The 23,307-nt window shown below is 39.3% G+C and overlaps 1 protein-coding gene across 1 annotated transcript in view; it reads left to right on the top strand.

The window, feature by feature from the left end:
• gpc3 (glypican 3) overlaps window positions 1–22,209 on the top strand; it is a 217,337-nt gene extending 195,128 nt beyond the window's left edge. The window contains exon 8 of the mRNA XM_017707063.2: window positions 20,050–22,209. Coding sequence (XP_017562552.1) covers window positions 20,050–20,228 — 179 coding nt within the window. The 3' untranslated portion in view covers window positions 20,229–22,209. The remainder of the gene's footprint in view (window positions 1–20,049) is intronic.
• Window positions 22,210–23,307: the final 1,098 nt, after the last annotated feature.

Below are 23,307 nucleotides of genomic sequence, written 5' to 3'. Positions count from 1 at the left end.
GGACAGGAATGACACAGATAAGGTTATAGCCTATGTTGCAAGAGACATTGTATTGTGTTTTAGCTCTCACCAATAAGTAAAAGCCAGTCCAGGATTTACTCTCTTTTTCGCTTCCTTGTTTTCTCGGACAGCATCGTTTGGTCCCTTTTACCATGATGGCCTTATTCGGGATTACCTAGCTAGTTTCTTTATAAAGCTGGCTGAAGAGCCATAGTTGTTGATGTGTGACATGGTGCTGTAAAACATTACACAGTTCTTGCATGAGATTTTTGCCCACTCCTCCAAAGTTACACTACACTATACTACTATAGCAAGACTTCTGTGGCAATGAAAAGAGATACCGTTCTCTCTCTTATGTGTACCATCAAAATGATGAGCCTACAGTTCAATTCCTCATACTTATAAGTAGACAGTTTGAATATTACTTTTCATAGTCATTACCAAATCGTTCATAGTATTTACTGAAAAATAAAAGAAGTCTTAAGATTAATAACTGAATGTTAAATGTGCAGTGGAAGAGGTTTGTTCTCTGGCTAACTGAGAAATCCTCCCTTTTTCTTTTCTTCATTCTGCACTGGTATTCTTATTGTTTTTACTATAGCCCATCCTTGGAAAATCTTCACCATCTTCTTTGTAAAGTAGGGTAAGGCGTTCCATACTCAGCTGCATCTATTTTAAAGAGTTGCCTCTTCTCCACTCACTTCATCAAAGCATGAACGGAGGAAATGTTGACAAATGTAGCTGTCACTAGAGGCTCAAACCCACGTAAGCAGAGGCTTTTCTGTAGGACTGGATGCTCTCCCTTCAGGATTGGTCTAGCTCCTGACCACCACATTATACAGTGTGGCCTCTGTCAGATGAGCTCTTGTTATTTTCCAGTTGCTCAGCAGACATTCGGTCACTGTAAGTGTGGAGGAGTCCCCCCCTACTTTGAGGCTCTTTGGCCCTTTATCAGCAGGCAGAGGTTAGCAAAACACAGTGTGGAAGTATGCCTGCAATGTGAAACATGCACAGGGCCTGGGCCTTGCCCGAACCTCAGGCCTGCTACAAATTTACTCAGATACGGAGAGACAGAGGAAGATGGATGGGGCGAGAAAAACTGAGACATGAAAGATAGGGATGGACACCAGGAGTATGTCTCACACATGTAAAAAAGTGAGGCTCGCCCAGTAACACCTTCTCTGATAAAAAGAAATACTTCAATATAATCACTGTTTGCACATCTGTTACCACAGATAATATCTTTGTAAGAACCTTATTAAAGATCAGAAAAAACATGCTGAATTCAACTAAATGTATGGAGGATTTATGGATTTTGAAAGAACAAGTCTATTAGAATGAGCCTCATAACCTTGGAATAGGAATGGTCCAATAGAAATAGGCAAAATTAAACCAGAAATGCTGCAAAAAGCTAATTACTCAATGCAGTAACTGCCAGCAGCCAACAGCTGATTTGCAACAAAGTACTAATGTTATTAATTTATGGTGTCTGAATACTTTTTCCATATAAATTTAGTTTGTTTTCAAAAAAGCCTATCTTGGTTTATGCTTATGAATACATACTTGTTTGAACAAGGTCAAAAACAGTGTGTACATTTGATTTAAAAGCATTCATTCATTAATTTTCCAAGCCGCTTCTCCGTCAGGGATTAAAAACAGAAATTTTATTTTTTTTTATTAATTTTTTTTCCCTGATAAGACAATGTGAAAAAAACACCTGTATGAATCATCTGAATAATCAATCACATCAACATTTTGCTGTCAGTAGGCATTTTTAGTTCATGCTCTTACTGGTGGTGTATACTGCTATCTAGCTGTATAGAGTGACATTCCTGAGAGTTATCAAGTGCATCTGGCATTTTTATTCACTGCCCTCGAAAAGCATTTGTAGTATGTCAGCACCCATCTTGAAGAAAATCCTGTTTTTCGGAAATCTTTTGTTTTCAAAAGTCATGCTGGAACTTGTAGTTGCCTTGGAACCTAATGCTATGTTGGCAGTCAGGTTTTCAAAACGAAACCACAGCAGTGTGGGAGGGCCTCTGAAACTAAATCCCTGTGATTGGTACATTTAAATTCTTGCTGAATGGTGTGTTTACTCTTTGTTTGGCCACCAAGTGATGACAAAAGCAACACCAAAATTAAATTTAAAGAATTATGTGCTGAATTATGTGCTATGCATGCTGTAGTGTAATGGGCCTTGGATCTCAGAGGAATCTATAACACTTATGGTATGCTGCGAAAACTCAGCTTCTCTAGACTAATGTGGAATTTGAGGTTTTTGAGATCTAAAATGGCTGCAAGGCTATATAAGTTTAAGCACAATGTCTTTTGAACATGTGGGCGGCGACACATTCAGTCTTACAAGGTTAAGAACGTTCAAAGATGACTTAATCTGTTTCTGTACATTTGTGAAACTGTACAGTTGTCCAATGAAATGTTCTTTCTGCTTTGGCAGATCATTCTGCTATTTTAAGGAAATAGTGTGTGCTGGTGGTTCAGTAAGATTGTTTCAGTTGATAAGCTTACTTTATTAAATGACTGGAAATAGACTAAATAATCTCATAATATACTTACAACAATGCTACTATGATAAATAGTAGATATTGCCTACATGTTAACTGTCACAAGATATTCATTTCCATGTAAACAAGTGCTCATTATTCAGGGTCACAACATTCCATAGCCCCATTAACACGCTGAACTTAAAGCATCGATCCAGTTATGATATAATAATAATCACTTTATTTTGATCAGTATCTCACACATGCAAAGAATTTGTCTTAGTGAGTGCACACATGTATGGCATGTGGCATACTAAACAGACCAGACAAGCACACATAGATACACAGATATATCTATACATATACAGGTCTGAGTAGACACATAATTTACTCTTATATACAGAATATTACAGAATGACAGTGCGTCTTATGATGTCATCCTGTGATGCAGTAAGGAAGTTTGTTAGGTTCAGTTTAAATTAAAAGTACGAGGTGTCTCCTGTGGTTAATGAGCACTACAGCTCTGTGGAAAAAGCTGTTAGTGTGTCTAGTTGTGCTCCTTTTGGTGGCCCTAAATCTTCTACCAGAGGGAAATGCCTGAAAGAGGTGATGTGCAGGATGAGAGGGGTGAGCTGTAAATTTGCGAGCATGCTTCATTACCCTGCTACGTAATGAATCATGTCATAACACAAACTGTACATTTTTTTCCATGCTTTTCCTGAGAGAAGACTGATTACACACAGCATTCCCTCCTTTTGAATCACACAGACTTTGTCCCAGCCTTCTTCCATTTTGGAGGCTGGAATGCTAATATGCTCCATGTGGCACCTCTGACCCGCAGCACCTGATGGGTGAGGAGCGTGGCGCCCGGTTTCTATTACAGTGCAGACTTGCATCAGCCCATGCCTAGCAAAGCCGTAAACAAGCCGCATATGAGGCCAAGCTGCCCCATGGCATGTAGTATTTGTGTGTGTGTTGGACAGTGTTTGGTGTGCAGATGTTAGAAGCGCAGTAGGCCAGGTGCCGATAGTTACAGACAAACACGTGTCTAATATATTTAAAATTACCATCATCCCGAAACATATGGAAGTAGAGAGAGATGAGTCAGTCAGGAAATGAGCAACAGTATGTCCTTATTTAGTTTCTTTAACTGGACTGTAGATGTTTTCACCCAATCACAACATAACCCAGAAAACAAGATTAAGTAGTTTGCTGCAAAGTACTTATAATAGAACTATCTAGAATGCAATCTGTCATCATATAATGGAAATATAATGAAAATGAACAATTCTCTGAGATGTGCTTACATTGCAGTGGCAGTTTTCTAAGCTATTAGTTACCTTTATTTACTTACTTCTGTTTTGCTCCATGAATAAGTGCCTTATGTTTGAAGGTGAATCTTTTAAGGAATCTAAGACTTGGAGAAATTGTTAATTTTTCTAGAGCAATGCTTTGATATCCTCTATCCAAATCTGTCACTTTTTTTTACAGGTTTCATGTATTTGCAGCTATTATACTCAAACCTTTTTCTGGTAATGCCTGTTGCACTTAATGTGTGTTTTCATTTGGTGCCATTCGGGGTGGAGTAGACTGACTGATATTGAATGTTGAAGGCAGTTTTCATTGGCCAAAGCAAAACGTAAATTAAGCTGAATGAAAAATTGCATAGTGGAGAGTGGTTTGTTATGGTAACTTCAGAAAAGGCAATGATTTTACATAAAAAGGCAAAAGCCCAGAACAGTGAAATTGAGTCAGTTTACAGCAGTGCTGGTCTGAAATAGTGAGTGTATTGTTTTATTATCAGTAGCTGCTAGATAAACTAGTTTGGCAAGTACACATCATAGCTACAACACATAGCTATATAAATACTTATACTATGAACAAAAATGTATTAATTCCACAAGTTTTTTAGTATTTTTCTACCTTTTCTAATGTTTCTTGTTTTCCGTTGATATTCATAATTGGGAAAGTTTTGTTACAGCTAGGTAACTAAGTCAAATGTTTGAGAAAATAAGTCATTATTTTGAAATGATAATTCAAGATCTGTAACTGCTATAATTATACCCCCACCAGCCACTTCATCAGGTACACCTCCTTGTATCTAGAATCTTTGTCCATTTTATCAGCTCCACTTACCATATAGGTGCACTTTGTAGTTCTACAGGTGCAGACTGTAGTCCATCTGATTGTCTGCATAGTTTGTTTGCCTCCTTTTACCAACTGGTGAGGGAGCTTTCAGAGGCTTTAAACTCTTCAGGCGTCTGGTTCCTATCACCACCACTGTGAACAATTCTGACTCTGTAAGTTACTCTAGAATGGAGTATTTCACATCAAACTACTCTGAATGACATCTCAACCATTTAAATATGTAGATTTTTTTTTTAATTGGTGGAGTGCCTCTTTAAGTAACAAAAATCGGTAGCTGAAAAAGTAGTTGATACCGTGTGAGCTGGTTTGAAGAACATTTAATTTGTCCCGGAAACCCCCAAAAATTACATGGATTTGTTACTTTCAGCAGCACATGTGATTTAACATAATGCATTGATTAAAGTGTTGATTAGCCAAACAAGTTTTGAATGATAACTACAGATGATACTGTGCTGTAATGAGGAGAAGCTTTATAAATGGTTAAACAAACACATTGACAAACATAATATTGACATTATGTATATTTTTTTTAGCATTTGTGTTTATTTGAGCAAACAAATGCTCAAGAAAATAGCTTTTAAATTCAAATTTTCTCAAGTGGCTACACCTTTTGCACAATATCTGTGCTGAGACATGAAGCATTTTTTACATGAAAAATGTCATTAATACACTTTGAAAAAATGTATATTTGTTTATTAAAATATCCTGGGTACATAGTTTGTGAGAGACTAGTGCGGTGGCAGTGGCACAGTGCGGTGTACCTGCAGTAGCGTCACATTTGAGCTGGTTTACAGCCTCAGTTGAAAGTGAGATCATTAAACAGAAATGAAGCAGATGGGTTGTTTTCCCCACGGGAGGAAGCCGCGGAGGCAGCACCATCTCATCTGCAAATCATCCTGATCGCAGCGAGAGGAAGTTTGCCTTGATCCGGACCATTCTACAGCATTCCCCTCAATTCTCCCTCAGCTTTTAAACATCGGTCCCTCCCCGCACTCGCAAAAGCCACACACACACACACAAACTTGCTGGAATAATGAGACTTAACCACCATCTGTGTAAACAGCGTCTGGCTTGATGTGCACAGGCATGAGATGGATGGCCTCTATAGATGCTTTTAGGGTCTTCATTGCTTCTCACTGTAACACATACAAGATGATTTCCCAGAGTTTAACCCCATAATCTGACATTGTTTCATATAATAGAGCTCTTTGAGAGACTGAAAGTGATGGTGGGAAAGCAGGCTAAAATCGGACTATGAAAAAAAAACACAAAGGCCTAAACAAAACTGAACGATATTTCCCATAATCTACAGAGAGCCTGCTCTGCTTATGAGAGCTCTGCGCTTCTCCCCAAAAAATGCGTTTGTTTGTTTAAGAGTTTTATTTACATGAGCGAGAGCTTTTGACGTAGCAAATTGACTCCAGGCGGCTTCCTGCGTCATGTCTGTCAGCATGGCTACAGTCCTCAGAGACAGGACCTGGGGGTGGGGAAGGAGCTGCTGCTCACCTACTGTGCCTGTGGAAAGGGTAGGCAGAGAACGGATGCTGATGCTTAGTGCCTTTAAAGAGATGGCTCAGTTAAAAATCATGCACAGTACATAGCGGTCTCTCTTACATGAAGTGTACACAATTAGACACGACATGATTGGTGTCTGTTGTTTGCTTCTTTAGTTTTGCACTGGAGCTGTGTGAGATTAATGTAGCTAACAAGTAATAGAAGCTTAAAGTCAGCAATTAGCATCAGCATTCCTAACAATCATGTACTTCCCTTCATACCTATTGTTTTAAATAAGCTTGCTTATGTGGTTTCTTCAATGTTATAGACAGTAATAGCAACCACCTTAAAACTTGCATTTTTATAGATAACATTAGATCATGCAGTGTCAGAAACCACATAAGCAGGTCTGGGCATGCATTTAGAATAACGCATTAATAAGGCATGTCAAATTAATAAGGCCTATAGAGTAAGGCGTGCATTTTGCACAGTATTTAACTGGTGGCTATAATCATCCATTACGGGTTAGCTACAGTATATTGGCCTTGTAATCTCAGTGCTTCAGACACCAAACATGTCTTGGCTGATCAAATTGTATACATTTGTTTTTTGGCTTTACCAGTTTACTGGTCCCCAATCACATTCTAAACTTTCTATCAAAGCATCATTGGGCGTCCTCAGCCCCTTTTGTCTCCAATTTTAAAGTGCTCCCTTTGAAGAGCTCTAAATGCTTAATAAGCTGCTGTGCAAAACCTTTAAAACTTAAACCTCTCTTTGGAGGGCAGGTTATGTCTGTAAATGTATAAAAGAACTTTAAAATGCCAGCCTCATTTCACAGGCCTTTCGCCTGTTGCTTTCGTTGTATGTCATATGACAGCACCAGTGCATCTGTCCGATTTTAAGGCTGCGTCCTAATAGTTGATGGAAACGCTCTATCCCTGGCTCCTAGCTTTTGCCTGACCTGTAGCCCATGGCCTTACTAACTATGTTGGCGAAGCTGACTAGCATATGAATCCCCATGGTTGCCAGATCAGTCAAAATCAAGGCAAGCAGATGGGAGAGGATGTCTTAATATATTCTATACATTATACAGCTATATCACACCTACTATCATGGCAGTCACCCCTACTGTAATGAATGTGTACCTCTGTAATCCAACATTTTGTTTTCAATTTAAAGCCTGACCCCTGCCAGAAAATAAAAGCTTAAAAAAGAAATGAAAAAACAAGAAAGCTTGCAGAAAATGGAGTTATTTACATTGCCATGTAATAGTTACTGTGCGTTGAATTGCACACACAGTCCTGATCAGAAGTTTTTTTATAGTTTTTACCTCCATTTGATTGTTTTTCTCAAATCTGGCTTCACAAACTCACATACCTTTAGGAATTTTGAGATGTTGATATTTACAGTTGCACCTTTTACAAGCTAGCTGCAAAAAACAGATGTAGAATAATAATAATAATAATAAAACAACAACAATAATAATAATGATGATGATGAAGATAATAATAATAATTTGCTGATAAGCTAAGAGTTTAATAATAATTACACATAAATATAATTGTTTAATAGGATGTTTATCAGGTTCAGGTCTGTTCTTGTTTCTTTCAACAAGAAAATTGACTTGTATATGTAACATTTGTATAAATAAAATCAGATCTGCATACAGGATACCACAATATTAGAAAAAATTTCTAATTCTAATATGAACCAGCAGTGTTCCCACAAAATGCCCATTTGAAACGCCTCAGCCACTGTGATGCAACATTTATGTTTGTTAGTGAAACAGGAGGCATTTTATAATTAATTGGACAAAAAAAGGTATTGTCATGCAGGCAGTCCTGTACAATCTTGTGTAAAGAAAATATTATATAATACATTTTTACCATGTTTTCATCATTTTTTTCACATCAAAACAAACAGAAGAAAGTTGATACAGCAGAACCTGCTGAGACAGAAATTAATTTGAATACAAATTTCATTCATTATGTAATTACATAATGATAATAATAAATATGAGTTATAATGAACTTTTCACCCCTTAAAATTATATGGCTTACTATTCAGTCATTTTAAGGACTACAATGTAAACTTATTCTTAGATGGCAGAGAGTCCTGCAATTTAAAAGTGAAATTACAGGATGATTAAACATGAACATAATGCAGAAGGTTTGTAAAGTTTAGTGAAACACAAAGAGAGAAAATAAATGACACTATAGAATAGTGTTATAATGGAAATTGAATGTGTAGCAAAATGAAATAATAACTAAAGGTTAATCACTAATTGTGTACTAAGAATAGTACAAGTCATGACAGTGATCTGTAGGTAGGAGAAAGCATAGAGGAGAGGTGAGTCATGTGTCCTCTCAGGCTGCTCCTAAACGACTGCATTCACCCTGAATGCGCTTCTATTCTTCTCTTTCTACTACACTCACTGCACTGACTCCCAGGTGACCTCACTCAACTGCTTCCTCTGCCTGCTACTTCCCTGAGTGTTTGATTTGTTATGTTGTTCGTTTGTTGTGATGTATTTTTATTGTTTAGGCAGCAGCTTGACTGATTGCCTGATTTACAGTCGGCCTATATTCCTCAAGCATTTCTCTCTCTCTCTCTTTCTTTTGTTCTGTCTTTCTTTGTCTCTCTCTCTCTTTCTTTTGTTCTGTCTTTCTCTGTCTCTCTTCCATATATTCTGTTTCTATGTCCTCTCTTCCTCTCTCACATTCCCTTTCATCTCTCTCTCTCTCTCACACACACACTCTCTCTCTCTCTCCCTCTCTCCCTTTCTCTCTCTTGCTCTCACTCTCTCTTTCTCTTTGTCTCACTTTTTCCCTCTCCTCCCTCATTTTCTGTCTTTCTTCATATATTCTTTCTCTCTGTTTGCATCTCTCGCTCACTCTCGCCCTTTCCTCTTTGCCTCTTTCCTTCTCCTCTTTATCTCTCTCCCCTTTCTTTTTTGTATATTCTCTCTATCTCTCCTCCTCTCTTTTTCCTATTTTCTCTCTTTATCTCTGCCACCCTGTCTCTCTTCTACCCTCTCTCACTCTGTCACTCTATTCTACCCTTTCTCTATTCTTTCTCGCACCTCACACTCTCCTACCCCCCCTTCTCCCTACTGTCTTTCTTTTTTTCCTCACTATCTTCTCTCTCTCTCTCTTTCTCTCTCTCTCTCTCTCAGTATCCTCATGTGTTCAATGTCTACATTTGTTCATCTATTTCTCTATTTTTTTCTGCTTCCTCTCTGCATCTAATTTGACTTGATCTGAAGTTATGGGGATATAAATAGATGCGGGTGAATCTAATTGAGTCAGTATTTAGTGAGAGCAGCGTTATGACTGCAGTGTACTGGTTGGTCATCTTGTTGTGGACACCAGCGGCCCTTGCTCAAACTGAGCCGTGCTAATTAATAGCTGTTGACTTGCATTTGACTCACAAAGGGGCCCATTGAGCAGGCTTTGGGGAATGTTGGCATGAGGCCCTGGTGGTCCAGCTTTAAGGGAAAAGAATCAATTATCCTGAAACGCATAGTCATACCTACTGTGTTAGAGTGCTGGAGTCATTAGGAGAGACACACAGGCTTTCCTCAGCACATCTCCAGTCAGACTGCATCCCTCTCTTTTCTCTCTCTTCTTACGTCTCCACCACTCACACTGTTCCAGAACAGTTCCAGAATGTAAGTAAATTAAACATAATAAAATGAGATAAAAACCATGAAGTCGATTTGTTCTTTTATAGTCTATATAACAGGTGGGTTCATTGATGATAACAAGTTATTTTCAAAATACATGATATGCATCATTATATTTTATTTTCAGAGGGTTTTAAAAAGCCTAACCAGTGCTACATTTATTATATACTATTAAAACAATGAGTACAATCATTTTTATTCAACTTTTTACATACTGACCAACACTAAATCCAATTAAATAAGACTAATTATGCTCTCTTAATAATGAATTATGTAGTTAATTAGTGCTCTTTAAGCATTGATGATATCCACAATATACTCAGAAAAACGTATTTTGACCTAATGTAACAATTTATCTCAATAACAATAAGTATTGACAAATTGCCCAGCCCTAGTGGGTATTGCTATAGTGTTTGTGGCTTTTAGACCCTACAAGTCAAGTCTCTTGATGTAGAAGTACAGCACTAGCAACAATGTAGTACTTGACATAGACAGACAGACAGACAGATAGATGGATACTTTATTGATCCCAAAGGAAATTTAGCATACTCTTCAGCTGTACATACTTTTTAGCTGTAAAAAAAATCCATCACTTTGTAGATATAGAGGAAGGTACTGTGTGTTCACAGTAGTTATTGTGATTTTAATGTTATAACTACAGTAACGTTGCTGTAAAATATTTTACAGTCCAATACTGTATATTTACAGAAACCTACTGGCAACTAAGCAACTAAATTTCACAACAGTTGTTTTTATAGTGTTTTTTTTAGTCATCTGCAGCTTCATTCATCATTCTTGACACATCTACTTTTTCACAGATTCCTGCAAATTATTTGAAACCATAGTACTACCATCATAAAGTCATGTCTACACCAATTTTGAATTTATGTTATTGAAAGCATTAGTTCCAAACATTCAACTGGTGATTCCTATTCATAATCCTGCCTGGCTCCAGTGAATGCCCCCTTTTTCCTCACTTTTCCAAACCAGGTCTCCCTCTCTTCCTCTCTCCTTATGTACCTACTCCTACATAACGGCACTTTTGCCCTTCTTTTTCCAAGCCCGCCCCAGTCTCTCTGGGAGGCCTGCAGCAGGAGAGCAGTGAGTGTGTGTAGAGCTCGGGGAGGCCACGGGTCCATGCTGGAGCTGTGGCTTGGCCTCCTCATGGCAGGCAGGTTTTTCTTGGCAGGACGCTGGTAGCCTGTTGGAGTGGCCCTGTGGTCAGGAGTATGGGTGTGGAGGCAGACGCCCGCATTCCCTTCCCCACTCATCCACAGTCAGGCCTGGTACACTCACTGCACAGTCCTTACAGCCACCTCTCAGCACACTAAAGCATATCATCACTGTCATTTCAAAAACCTCTTAACTCCATTTTTTATTTTCTTTGCCCCATGTGAACGCCCCAGCTGCCCTGTACATTGTGGGAACACTACATGATAAACAAACCAGACTTACTTTTTGTTACATAAAGGAGCTTTTTTTTCTCCATTTTGGATATACAGGATTTTGTTATGACAGTGACAATATGTACAGTTGTTGGTATTGCTTCCTACAGTACATACAGTACTTTACAAAAGTCAGGCATTACCTTTCCTTTATTCCATTTCCAGTCAAAGCAGCCATTAAATATGAATTACTCTTTTTTCACTGTCAGGAAAAAATGCAGAAAACATATATTTAACAGAAAATTAAACAGAAGCCCTAATAACTAATTAGAATATCTCAGTATTTATTGTGTCTGACCTTTGTGTCTGAAGCTACTATTCTTTTCAGGAGACGTGCTTTCAGTTTTGCAAACAAATTTGCAGGGAGCTTTTTCTACACCTCCAAAATTCAGTTTTAGAAGTTGGTTCCTGCTTCTCGCGATCCAAATAGTGCTAAATAAGATAAGAAACTCCAATTTGGAAAATTTGGAAAGCCCTGTTCCTGGTTTTTTTTTAACGTTTGACTTCCCCCCTTCCTTAGCAGATTATATTATATCTAATCTCCTCAGAAATATCTCCTGAAAATGAATAACTTGTACTGAACTGCCATTGTGACTGGAAATTAAATAAATGAAATGTGGTTTTTGATTTTTGTATAGTACCGTTTATTATTCTGGTTTTATATGTTGTGCATTTAGCTGGTAATCCCTAAAATAGGCCACTTGTTAGCGCACGCTACGGACTTATCTCATATTTGCTGTTTGTTATAGGAAGGCCATCCATGGTAGGCTGAAAAAGACTTTGAGCTAAACCCTTTTGAAGCTAAAAATGTACTTACTGACGTCAGCACTCTGGCTCTGCCCTGGAGTCCAGAATTTGATTTCTGCAAAAGCAGTGCAGGCACATATAAGTCTGCCCTGTATCTCTAATAATACACACTCCAGTCCATAAGTTTGCCTTGAAGATTGTACTTCAGCTACTTGTTTGCATGCCTTTCTCACTAATCTGAATATAAAATAAGCTAAGAAGATTAACTGGCAAATGCTGTGCTTTAGCGATCATATCAAAAGAACAGCTAAGCTGATGGGATTCTCTATCAAATTCCTGCACTCCCGTGTGTTTTCATAAGCGCGGGCCTGGTGAACGCAGCTGCAATCCAAACCATTTCCCCGCTTTCATAAGAAGCACCTGTGTTTGGAAACTCACATTCCATATTGTTATCTGGTCGTGAGGAGCACCTGTACAGAGCTCAGGGCTCCAGGATAAACACAGCCAGCGGATGGCCAGGTGGACCTTCGTCTCGTGGTCGGGACCAGCTGAAAAATTTTAGTTTGAGTCCGATCTCCTTGGTGAGCTGTTATAACTTGATGAATGAGCTGTGATGAAGTCACACACACCGTTTACGGCAGAGGCTGGTGGGAGGAAAGTAATGCTTTGCCCTCATCAAATTTTAGGCCCTGCTGGCAAAAATAATTGTGCTATTCTAATTGTGCCGCACACTTTATGCTAGCTCTGTAGAAAGTGAATATAGGCCATAGAAACCCATTCCATGAAGCTCTCTACGCTGTTCTTGAGCTAATCTGAAGGCCTCATGAAGTTTGGAGGTCTGTAGCGATTGACTCTACAGAAAGTTGGTGACCTCTGTGCACTATGCGCCTCAGTCATTTTACATGCCCTACCACTTTGTGGCTGAGTTGCTGTTGTTCCCAATCGTTCCACTTTGTTATAATACTGCTGACAGTTGACTCTGGAATATTTAGTAGTGAGGAAATTTAACAACTGGACTTGTTGCACAGGTAGCATCCTATCACAGTACCATGCTGGAATTCACTGAGCTCCTGAGAGTGGCCCATTCTTTCACAGATGTTTGTAGAAGCAGTCTGCATGCGTAGGTGCTTGGCTTTATACACTTATGGCCATGGAAGAGATTGGAACATCTGAATTCAATGATTTGGATGGGTGAGTGAATACTTTTGGAAATATAGTGTATTTGTTTATGTGTATGTTTAACAATGACTCTTATTTTCATTTTCCGTGTTTAACTATTGACAGCAAGTAGATTAGACCATGGCTTGTGTTGTCAGTCAGTGACATATCTAGGACTTTCAGAAGCCCTAGAGTGATTTCTCATGCAGAATTGGTCCCACTAATTGGAAATCAAAACATGATTAGTTGACTCCTCTGCCAGTTCCTAAATATGTTAGTGGTTAATTTGACAGATTAGGCCTTCAGTTCAGTTCTAAAAGCCTAACCAGAGGGAGAGCTTGACTATATCTACTGAGATACCACAGAGAAAAAACCTGACTGGATATTTTTTGATTAGGCTGCACAAGAATTTAACACTTTTGTTTCCAACCAAAACTTAACAATGAAATAAGAGTGCTGCTGAAATACTTACAGAGTACGTTATGAGTCTGCTCTTTTGTGTTGTGTGTTTTACACAGAACAGCTCAAACACTTTCATTGACTCTGCTAACACAAAGAGCATATAAATCACCCTTAGCTTAGGCTTCCAAAGTTACGAGCAAACAAAACAGTCCACTTCTCCACTCTGATCGTCATCTAGTGTCCTATTCTCCACTCTGAAGGTACAATAAACCTGAAGAATGTGTGTTTGTTGTGTTTTTGTGTTCTGTGTTGGTGTTCTGTGTGATAGTGCCTTATAGCATTCAGGCAGTTCTGTCTCACCATTAGCAATCAATGGCTGCTTTTTGACCTTTGGCCCCATGCGGTAACTGGAGCTCTTAACTCTGTGATAACGCCGGCCAGACCACGCTGGCATGGTGGTGACCCCTGGGGAGCGATCCTCTCGAAAATTGATAGGCTTGGGAAGGGGGGGTCTAGGAGCCAGGAAGACCCTGCTATACTGTGTGTCAAATTGTACCATGTTGGTCACATTCATCACCAAGTGGGGTTGACTGGTGATCTATTTTTAATGTTACAGCAACTATACATCCAACCTGCTAATTATTCAAGCTATGTTAGTGTAAACAGTCTTCCCATAGCAGTCTCAGGAGAGAGAAGGAAAGCTTAGGCCTCTTCCTTTTGTCTCACACACACACACACACACACACACACACACACACACACACACACACACAGAGAGAGAGAACGACCAATAAGTACTACTTATTCATTATACAGCATCAGAAAAAAGGCAGGAAACTTACTAAGTTTACAAATCTAAGTATGATATTAAATCTATCAGTATTAAATTTGTCCTCTTTTTACTTTTGTCTTTTTTGTTTTGTTTACTACTGTCACTTTAACTCCTCAATCCTTTCAATCCTAAAGGGCAATTCTGCATAACTAAGTGGTTAACATGTAAAAGCAGTCATTCAGAGTGGTTTGATTCTAAAGAAATTTACCAACTCAAAATTGTTCACAGTGGTGGTGATAGGAACCAGACATTGAATAATGTCTCTAAAAGCTAATTTAGTATGATGTGTGAGACATTGTTTTGCAACAGTTTTGTCGAATCCATTCATGGTGGAGTGGTAAATGCGGGGGGTTATAAGGCAAGAGAGTACCTTAAGAATACTGTCATCAACACTGCATATAACTCAGAAGACGTGTAGGTTCACTGGTGGTTTTGGATAGTAAATAAAAGCTATATTTGTGTTGTAGACATTATAGCTCCTGATTCCTGTTACCATCACCGTGAACAAGTCTGTAGAATTGAGCATTTCACACCAAACCACTCTAAATTACTTTGCTTACATCTTAGTGAAAAATTGTTGGAATTCCCCTTTAATACCAACAGCTGTATCTTTAAGTTACAGCTGTATCCTTGCAACAAAAGCTGTTGCCAAAGGTGTCACATTCAATATATTCTCCTGCAAAGAGACACTATGTCACACATGTAAGTCCGCATTTGGACTCGGACTCCAACTCCCAGAATATGCTGGGAGATCAGGTGACCTTGGACGTCAACATGCGCTCCTATCAGCACTCACAATCACCTGACTTTTAAAATATCTTCACCTGTGAATCGTAATAGCTGAGAGTACAAAAGCCCAGGCTTTAGACTTAGTCTTTGCACGGTATTGTTTCTCTGACATTACTAAGCGGTCTCTCTTGTATGTTTATTGGATTGACCACGTTTATGACCTTCTGTGCTTCTGTATTTGACTACGTCTTTTTGCCTTCCGTTTTTGTACCATTGCTGTTTTTTGGATATTGGTTTTGACCCCTTGCATGGCCTTGATTACTCTTCTATCCGCAAGTGTCTGGAATTCTGTCATCGTTCGGCACTACACACTAACATTTACACAAGCAACCACCCAAACACACCTCAGCTGCCCTGCAGATTTCTTTCCTATACATATTTAAAGTGGCTTAAGGAGATGTATGTGAGGAGGTTAGATACAAGATAAGTCAATTTCATAAATAAGCTGTAAATCAAAGGAAAATAAGTGCAAAAATAAAAACTATTAAAAATGGGGCTTCTAACAGTTGTGTAAGCTGCGTTGGACCACCAAAACCATCACCATTAAATAAACAGTATTTAAAGCTCTCATCTTTGAGAGAGAGGAGAACATCAAGCTGCACTCTTGCTTCAGATCTGAAAAAATCTTTCTATTGATCCTTTCACTGTAAAAAGACGGCTCAACATTATGGGTGTGAAAGGATGTGTCGCTGTCAAGAAGCCATTACTGAGAAAAGGAAAAAGAAAATAAGACAAGCTAGAACACCAAAACTGACATCTGAGATGTGGTGGAATATTTATAGAATGATGAGTATACATTTTAATGCAAACAACTACTAAGACTGAACTTTGGAGGCCTGAGATTTCTTTGAAAAAACTGAAAGGAAGTCTCCTGAAAAGCAAGGAAGCAGTAATAAAGGGAAAGGTTGGACACACCAAATACTGAAAAACTTGAAATTTTATGTGGTTGTTGAGGCTTCTGGTGTATTTTTCTGTTAAATTGTGTATTTTTGCTTTTTTCCAGATGCTGAAAAATATACCAAAAGAATTTGTACTTAATGGTTGTTTTGACTAAAAATGAAATAAGCAAAAGTGTTCCCTCTGAGTTTTAGACAGCACTGTACACACCCCCACACAGGTGTTCATGGCTGATTATAACAGGATATTATTAGTCCCAGTGTTGAGGAACAGGGAAGTGGACCCCTTCTTTCCATAGTATTGTCCCTCTTGGCCTTTTTTTCTTTAAAACCATGAAGTACAAGGCCTTTTTTCAAGCAGCATTTGTATGGAGTGTTCACCTTTGCCAGCCAGCCAGCCAGTCCCCCTCATTTTCCTATTTTTTTCCCTCTGGTGTGTTACTGAATCACTGTGACCGCCAAGATTTTTGCTAAATGATTCACACCCTCTCGCAGCACGCCATGCTTTCTCCCTTACGCACCTAACAATTCTCTCACACACTTGCGCACACGACTTGCCGGTTTCTTCACATGGGCGTGCCTCTTGTGGGCCAGGGTGTAGTGTATATAAAAGCTGTATCGAATTGCACCCATGCTTTAATTGGACCAGCGGTACAGTGCACCGCTGTCACAATGACAAATCAGCCTTTCAGGGCCGGAGGAATGCCCTAATCGGCGGCCTGTCAGTGGACGCTGGGGAAGAAAAAGTTAATTGTGCGCTGGCCCACATTCAAGCAGTGTCGTAATTGCGTAGAAATTTCAAGGAGTGTTCAGTACCGAAGCTTTATTTGTTCACCTCCTTCCCCTGTTTTAAAGGCAGTTGAATCAGGCCCACGGGTATCCAAAGACCCCCCTGAGACCAGGCCTCTCTACACTCCTACCTCAGACTGTTTATAAAATTCAGGCTTCAAAAAGGCTGCTACTAATTTTTTAAGCCATGCAACAGGCTTGTGTCCATTTTTCTGGAGGCATTTTATAGATATAGTGTCAGAAATCACAAATCTTTTTGACATCAATTATCAACTCCACACATGATAATTCAGCTTTGCAGTTTGGGCAATGCTAAGTGGTTGGGTAAAATCTTCTATTATGTGTTAGCTACATTAGCCTTGCAGCTGCAGTGCAAAGCAAAAGAAGCAACTCAAATGATTTTTTTTTTCCAAAAAAATAATTTAAGTTATTTAAGTGTCAGGCTTTCCTTGCTGACACCACCACAGAAGAAGCCAGTGGTGGAAATGAAATCACCCCAGAATGAAGTCAGTGGCAGCAGAATGAAGTACCGTGTGGGCTTGGTATATGTTGGTGCAGGGATTCCCAAGCTTTTTCATGCCAGAACCCACATGTAGAGGTAGTTTTTGTCCTGAGACCCACCAAATGTTTTATGAAGTGAATTAAGACATAAATTGTCTGTAAGTTCAAAAGCTTTCAGTTCACTTGTACTCAGTATACTGATCTTTCCATTAACAAGCACAGCAGTATACCATGAAAAAAGAATGGAACATGAGGCCTACACTGTAACATGCTTTAACATGGGAAAAAGCAAAAAGTGTACTTAAGTGTTTGAGTGTGGCACTCCTGTGTGCATTTCCTTCCACATGCTAAATGTAAAAGGTAAACAGGCCACATTGATATCACTTTGGTGTGCTTTGGAGATGGTGCAGAGTAGAAACAGAGTGGTTTCTGCCTCTGATCTAAAATGTGCTTCACTGTGCTCTTTTTTTGTGGAAAAACAAACTAGATTCCCTGATACAACTTCTGTGTGACTTCTCCATGATGTTCAGGTTAAGAGGCTCAGTGCAGCAAGGGGGTATGTTTAATTCCTATAAAGAGTGATACGATACGAGGCATTGTCTGTAGTATGTGTTTCTGTTATTATAAATTTAATTGAAAAGCTGTTGCAGTGATTCCGCTGATGTTAGGGATTCTGATTCACAAGTAGTAAGCTGTCTGGGCCTTGGTACTGGGACTGACCCTTGGTATTTGTGTCCATATGTTTGTATGTTTATATGTATACAGTTTTGTCTGTTTTGTAGTTGTCATGTCTAGCACACAGTGGGTCTCTGGAGTGTGCATACTGCTTTAGTGCATACTGCTTACTTTAGGACAGAGGAAAGCTATGTGAGAAATTCGGGGATGGGGGTATCTCTGTGTGTGTGTGCGTGCATGTGTGTGTGTGTGCGTGCATGCTATTGTATGTACAGTCTATGTCTGTGCACATGCATTTGTGTGTGTGTTTAGTCTCTGAGAGAAAGAGACTCTCTACAGCTGGCTTGACAGGAGACACTTCCACACATAGCTGGAGTGCCTCTCTTTAGTGGTCTTTTATTACTGATATCCTCCTGCCCTTTCTCATAACTCACTGTTCATATTTGCGTCTCGCTCACGTCCCATTTTCCAGACCTCAGCATGAGCAGCTAAATGAAAAGTTGTTTTAGCCCTTTTTTGAAAAGATGAGCCTAGATGAAGTGCCTGGGGTGCACTCTTAAAAATAAAGGTGCCAAAAAAGAGTTCTTTTGAGACTTTGAATGGATGGAACTATTTTTATAAATGATATGTGCAAGCATCTTAGTGAAAAAGATATTCTCATACAGATATTCTCATAAAGTCCCTATAACATTTTTAACAAAGTTACCAATCCTTTCACCACGATTTTTCCTAGAACCATAAAAATCCTGGCCAAGAACTGTTTAAGAACCTTTGTTTTAAAGAGTGTGGGAGTTGCTATGGTCAGTGCACATTAGGTTCCAATCTTCATAATGACACATAAATCCAAATAGGTGAGCAATAATGTGAGACAAAGATCGAGAGCTTACAATCAGTAGCCTTGATTGGTCTTGGATCACATGTTGCCCTTTTATTTTGCGGAATTTCCCGGAATATTAAAGTTGTCGAGTCATTTTGGGACACATGATAGTGTATGTTTTGGCTGGGCTTTTTCAAAATACTGTAAGTCAGAACCAGTAATGTCAGAAATTCAAAACAGGGTGGGAATCTGATCTGACTAATAGTGAGATTCTGTACTTATGAGGTACTACATGATATTCAAATGACCATGGAGAAACATTTGCCAGCATCAAAGTACTATATAAAAACATCAGTGGGTCATATGCCTATATTTGGCAAAAGTAATAGAGAAATAATGAACTGAAATATTGAACCGAAAGTAAATGCTTTAGTGAATGTGAGTACATTACATTATTTCTCCCTGTATATATGTGTACATTTTCACCAATTGTCAATAATGCAACATAATGAATACTAGAACTGGGAGTCAGAATTTAGCATTCAAATTAGTGGTCCTTGGCTGACTCTTTAGTGGTTGTGTATGGAACCATGACAACCCAAAGGACTATTTAAATGCTTGTTGTGTACACATAGTATGGAGCTGAGATGAAGTTGATTCTATGTGTGATTCTTTTATGTGTGCCATTCTAGTTATGCTACAGTTGCCTCCAGAAAGATACGGAGGTCAGTTATTATATATATATCCTATTGCAGTGCTCTGTTCAGATTCCCTAGACAGTCCACACTTTTGCTTTATGTGTTGGAAGCTAGGATACAGCAGAACAGCCATCTGGGGAGCCCTGTGGATGGAATTGAGAACCACTGCTGTGTTGCATTGATTATTATGATTGTAATTACTTGGAAATAATGTTGTTCCATTAACTTCCATTCAAAGTTAAGAATATTTTTGTTCTCCTGTAGTGTTACCACTTTGGAGATTTTGACCTAACATTGATTATACATTCTGATTCTTCTTGGGTTCTTCTTTTTAGTCTCAGTTCATCTTAGCTCTTTCATGTAGGCTTGTTCATTTTGTGCCTCTTCCCAAATTTCCCTCTTCCCAAAGTGCTATATAATTAAAAGTTCATTGAATTGTATACTCACCTTCCCCTGTTTCTCTCTCTTCCAGACCTGGCAGATAATTTGGCGGTGGACGACCTCACTTTTCACGAGTTGCTCCTGACTCCCAGACTGGCCACGGACACACATGCCGGGGCATCCATTCCTGGAGCAGCGCAGGCCGCAAGCGTCCTCTCTCATGTCTTCTTGCTAACAGTCATCATTTTCCTCTTCTTTGGACTTCATTGAACCTTCCAACTGTTTTTTTTACCCACAGTTCCCCTCCAGAATTCCTCCCCTTCTGCTCTCAACTGTCCTTCAAAAACTGAAAAACTGGTTAGACCGGTGATTTAAAAGGACACTGCAGCTGCTCCTTTGTACATACAGTTTCTTGAAAGATGATCTAGAGTGAGGACAGAGAACCCTTTCTCTCCCAGCGTGCGCAACCTCCAGTGTTACTTAATGAACTCTCTCTTTTTTTGCTACAACTACAAGGATCTGTTGGTTGCCAAACCCTTAAATCGTATTTTCGCCAGAGCATGACAAATACTACACATATCCTAACTGTATCCCCCTTGTGCTTGTGTTCCACTCTACAGTCACGTGTTTTACATGGGACATTATTTCCTCTCTGCTGTTCACACATGGTTTTACACAAAAGCCAGAGACTCCTGTAGGTAAAGGACCTAACCCTCTTTTTTTCTTGTAGAGGCACTGCTTTTTGATTTAATGGACTTTCATGAGGACTAGGAACTGTGACTAATGGGGTCTGGTGAAATGTAGTGCTTCTCTGGTGGGCCTGGACTCTGATTTCTCAAACAAACATATATACACACACACACTCACACACACACACACACACACACACACTGCATTGCCGCCCACTCCTGCCACTCATTTCCTGTGCAGTAAATGACCCTTGGAAGAGATCAAGGGATTGGTGTGTCGTTGTGAAGCCTTCTCACTGCAGGGTGACACCCAGCTGCATTTCATTTGGAAAAATAATGTTTTATTAGGATGGTAACTTTCCTTTTCACAACTGTGCTATCTCTCTTTTACCTTCTCATCCCCTTTTTGCTTTTTTTATCTTTCATTGGAGACATCTCTCGTATTTCTCCCTCAGTCTTTCTTTGAGTGCCAGGTCATGCCCTAATGAAGTCTGTATTATAGCAGGGTGATTAAAGGTTTGTACTGTGCTGAGACCCCTAAACATCCTGCTCTTGTCTTTGCTTCTGCTCGTAGGTTACCATGGCAACGGCATCTAAGAAAGGAAGAGCTCTGTTGATGGCTAGATGGATCTGTATGTTTCAAGTGATTGACCATTGTGTGTTTTGTTCCCCTTAACACGTCATTTAAAGGGCTAATCCTGTTATTTATATAATTTATGAGTGTTATTCAGATACTTTCTTGAAGAATATATTGCTTAATTTAAAGATACCTTTTTGAGTTCTATTTAAATCTATTGTTCAAATCATATTACTCCTTCTTTGGCCTGTGGTGTTCTAAACAGGGTGGAAAAACAAGTGTGGAAACTGTGTTGTTCCTTTCTTTTCAAGAGCTGACTTGAGTTTGAGTTTCGTGCCAACAAATTTTAGTGTGCTTTCTCTTTAAAGAGTTTAACTTTTGTAGGTGTTTAGGGGAAGGTGAGAGGTGTTTGAAGGGACAAGATAATATTTACTGTGTTATTCTGTATTTATGCCAGGGTCGGAAGCCCTGAAGCGAGAAGATTCTCCTTCCGTCCTCCTTTGAAAGCAATAGGCAAATAAGGTCAAGTAAACAACCTAGGATTCAAGAATGACATCATAAAAAAGTTCAGCCTAAGTCATCAGTTCCTATCCAGTGTGTATTACCTTGCTTATTTCACGTCAGCCAGTAGTGGATTGTGTTGAGAAGTCCTGTAAATAAACACTGCATTCCCCGTTAGTGTTTATACCATGGCTGATTGTGTAGTGGGGGAGCAGTCTTTGGCCATTTGGCAGCTTTGAGTTCTGGATACAGCTCAGCTCAATAACCAGAGAGCTGCTGGAGGACTTTAAAACTGGGCCTTACATTCATGGCATGTTACGCTACCCAAGTTCAGGACTCAGCAATGGGTTGGTTTTCGAAGTATGCGTGAACCTCGCATCACATACAAAGCAGAATGTTGTTTTCTGGCTTTGTTGCTGCGCACACACACTCTGATTTAAGAGTATCCATGTAAATTAAAGTAAATAAATATGTTTCAAGTTTTTGGCTGTGAATTCTTTGCGTGTTTTTTCAGAGTTGTTTTCTCACGTTTGTGTGCTTTCATGTTTGTTTATAAGACACAAGGGGTCTTTATGAAGTTGGAATGTGGGTCTTTGGATTAAAGATTATGGCTGACATTTGTTCTTCTGACTTTCAAACAGAGAGGGCTGTTTTTGATATCTACAATTTTTTTGAGATTTTTGATATATCGATGTTTACAACTGCATTTAAAACACAGTTAAAGGGAAATTTCATAGATTTTCCAGAATTTCAGCATTTTTCAATGGATGTAAACAAAGTCATTCAAAATGGTTTGAGGTGAAATTATGCAGAGAAACTTACTAGCTCAGATTTCTTTACAGTGGTGGTGATAGGAACCTGGGATTGTGATGTGTGTACAGCACAAATATAGTCATTTCATTCAAATCATCAGTGAACCTGCATGTGTCTTAATAGTGTCAAACCATCAGAAAATAAACAAAATTTAAAGACATTTTATGACAAGGAAACCAATAGAGATGGTCCAAAATGACTTAAATCTTGTTACATCAACTTGCATTTAAAGTTAAGAAACTTTTTTATTTAACCTGTAAAAATAATTTTTTGGAGATTTTGTGTATTATTTTGCCTTATAACATCCTGCATGTCCATCTGCTATGAGATTAATTAAAAAAAAAAAAAAAAAAAAATATATATATATATATATATATATATCCTCTCCTTGGATCACCACCTTATCGTGGTGGAGGGGTTTGCGTGCTTGAATGATCTTAGGAGCTATGTTGTCTGGAGCAAAAGCTCCTGGTAGGGTCTCCCATGGCAAACTGGTCCTAGGTGACAGGTCAGACAAAGTGTGATCCATAATAACCCCTATGAAGACAGAAAAACAGGACTTGTGTACCCTGCCCGGAACAGGGTTACCGGGGCCCCACCCTGGAGCCAGGCCTGGGGGAGGGGCTCGCCAGCGAGCGTCTGGTGGCCGGGCATTTACTCATGGTGCCCGGCCGGGCCCAGCCCGAAGGAGTTACATGAGTCCCCCCTCCCATCGACCCACCACCAATGGGAGGGGCAGTAGTAGGGGTTCGGTGTGTTGTGGATCGGG

The sequence above is a fragment of the Pygocentrus nattereri genome, chromosome 8 (genome assembly GCF_015220715.1).
Source record: "Pygocentrus nattereri isolate fPygNat1 chromosome 8, fPygNat1.pri, whole genome shotgun sequence".
NCBI classification, from domain to species: domain Eukaryota; kingdom Metazoa; phylum Chordata; class Actinopteri; order Characiformes; family Serrasalmidae; genus Pygocentrus; species Pygocentrus nattereri.
The sequence above is the reverse complement of the archived record's forward strand: the minus strand, read 5'-3'. Positions and strand labels throughout refer to the sequence as shown.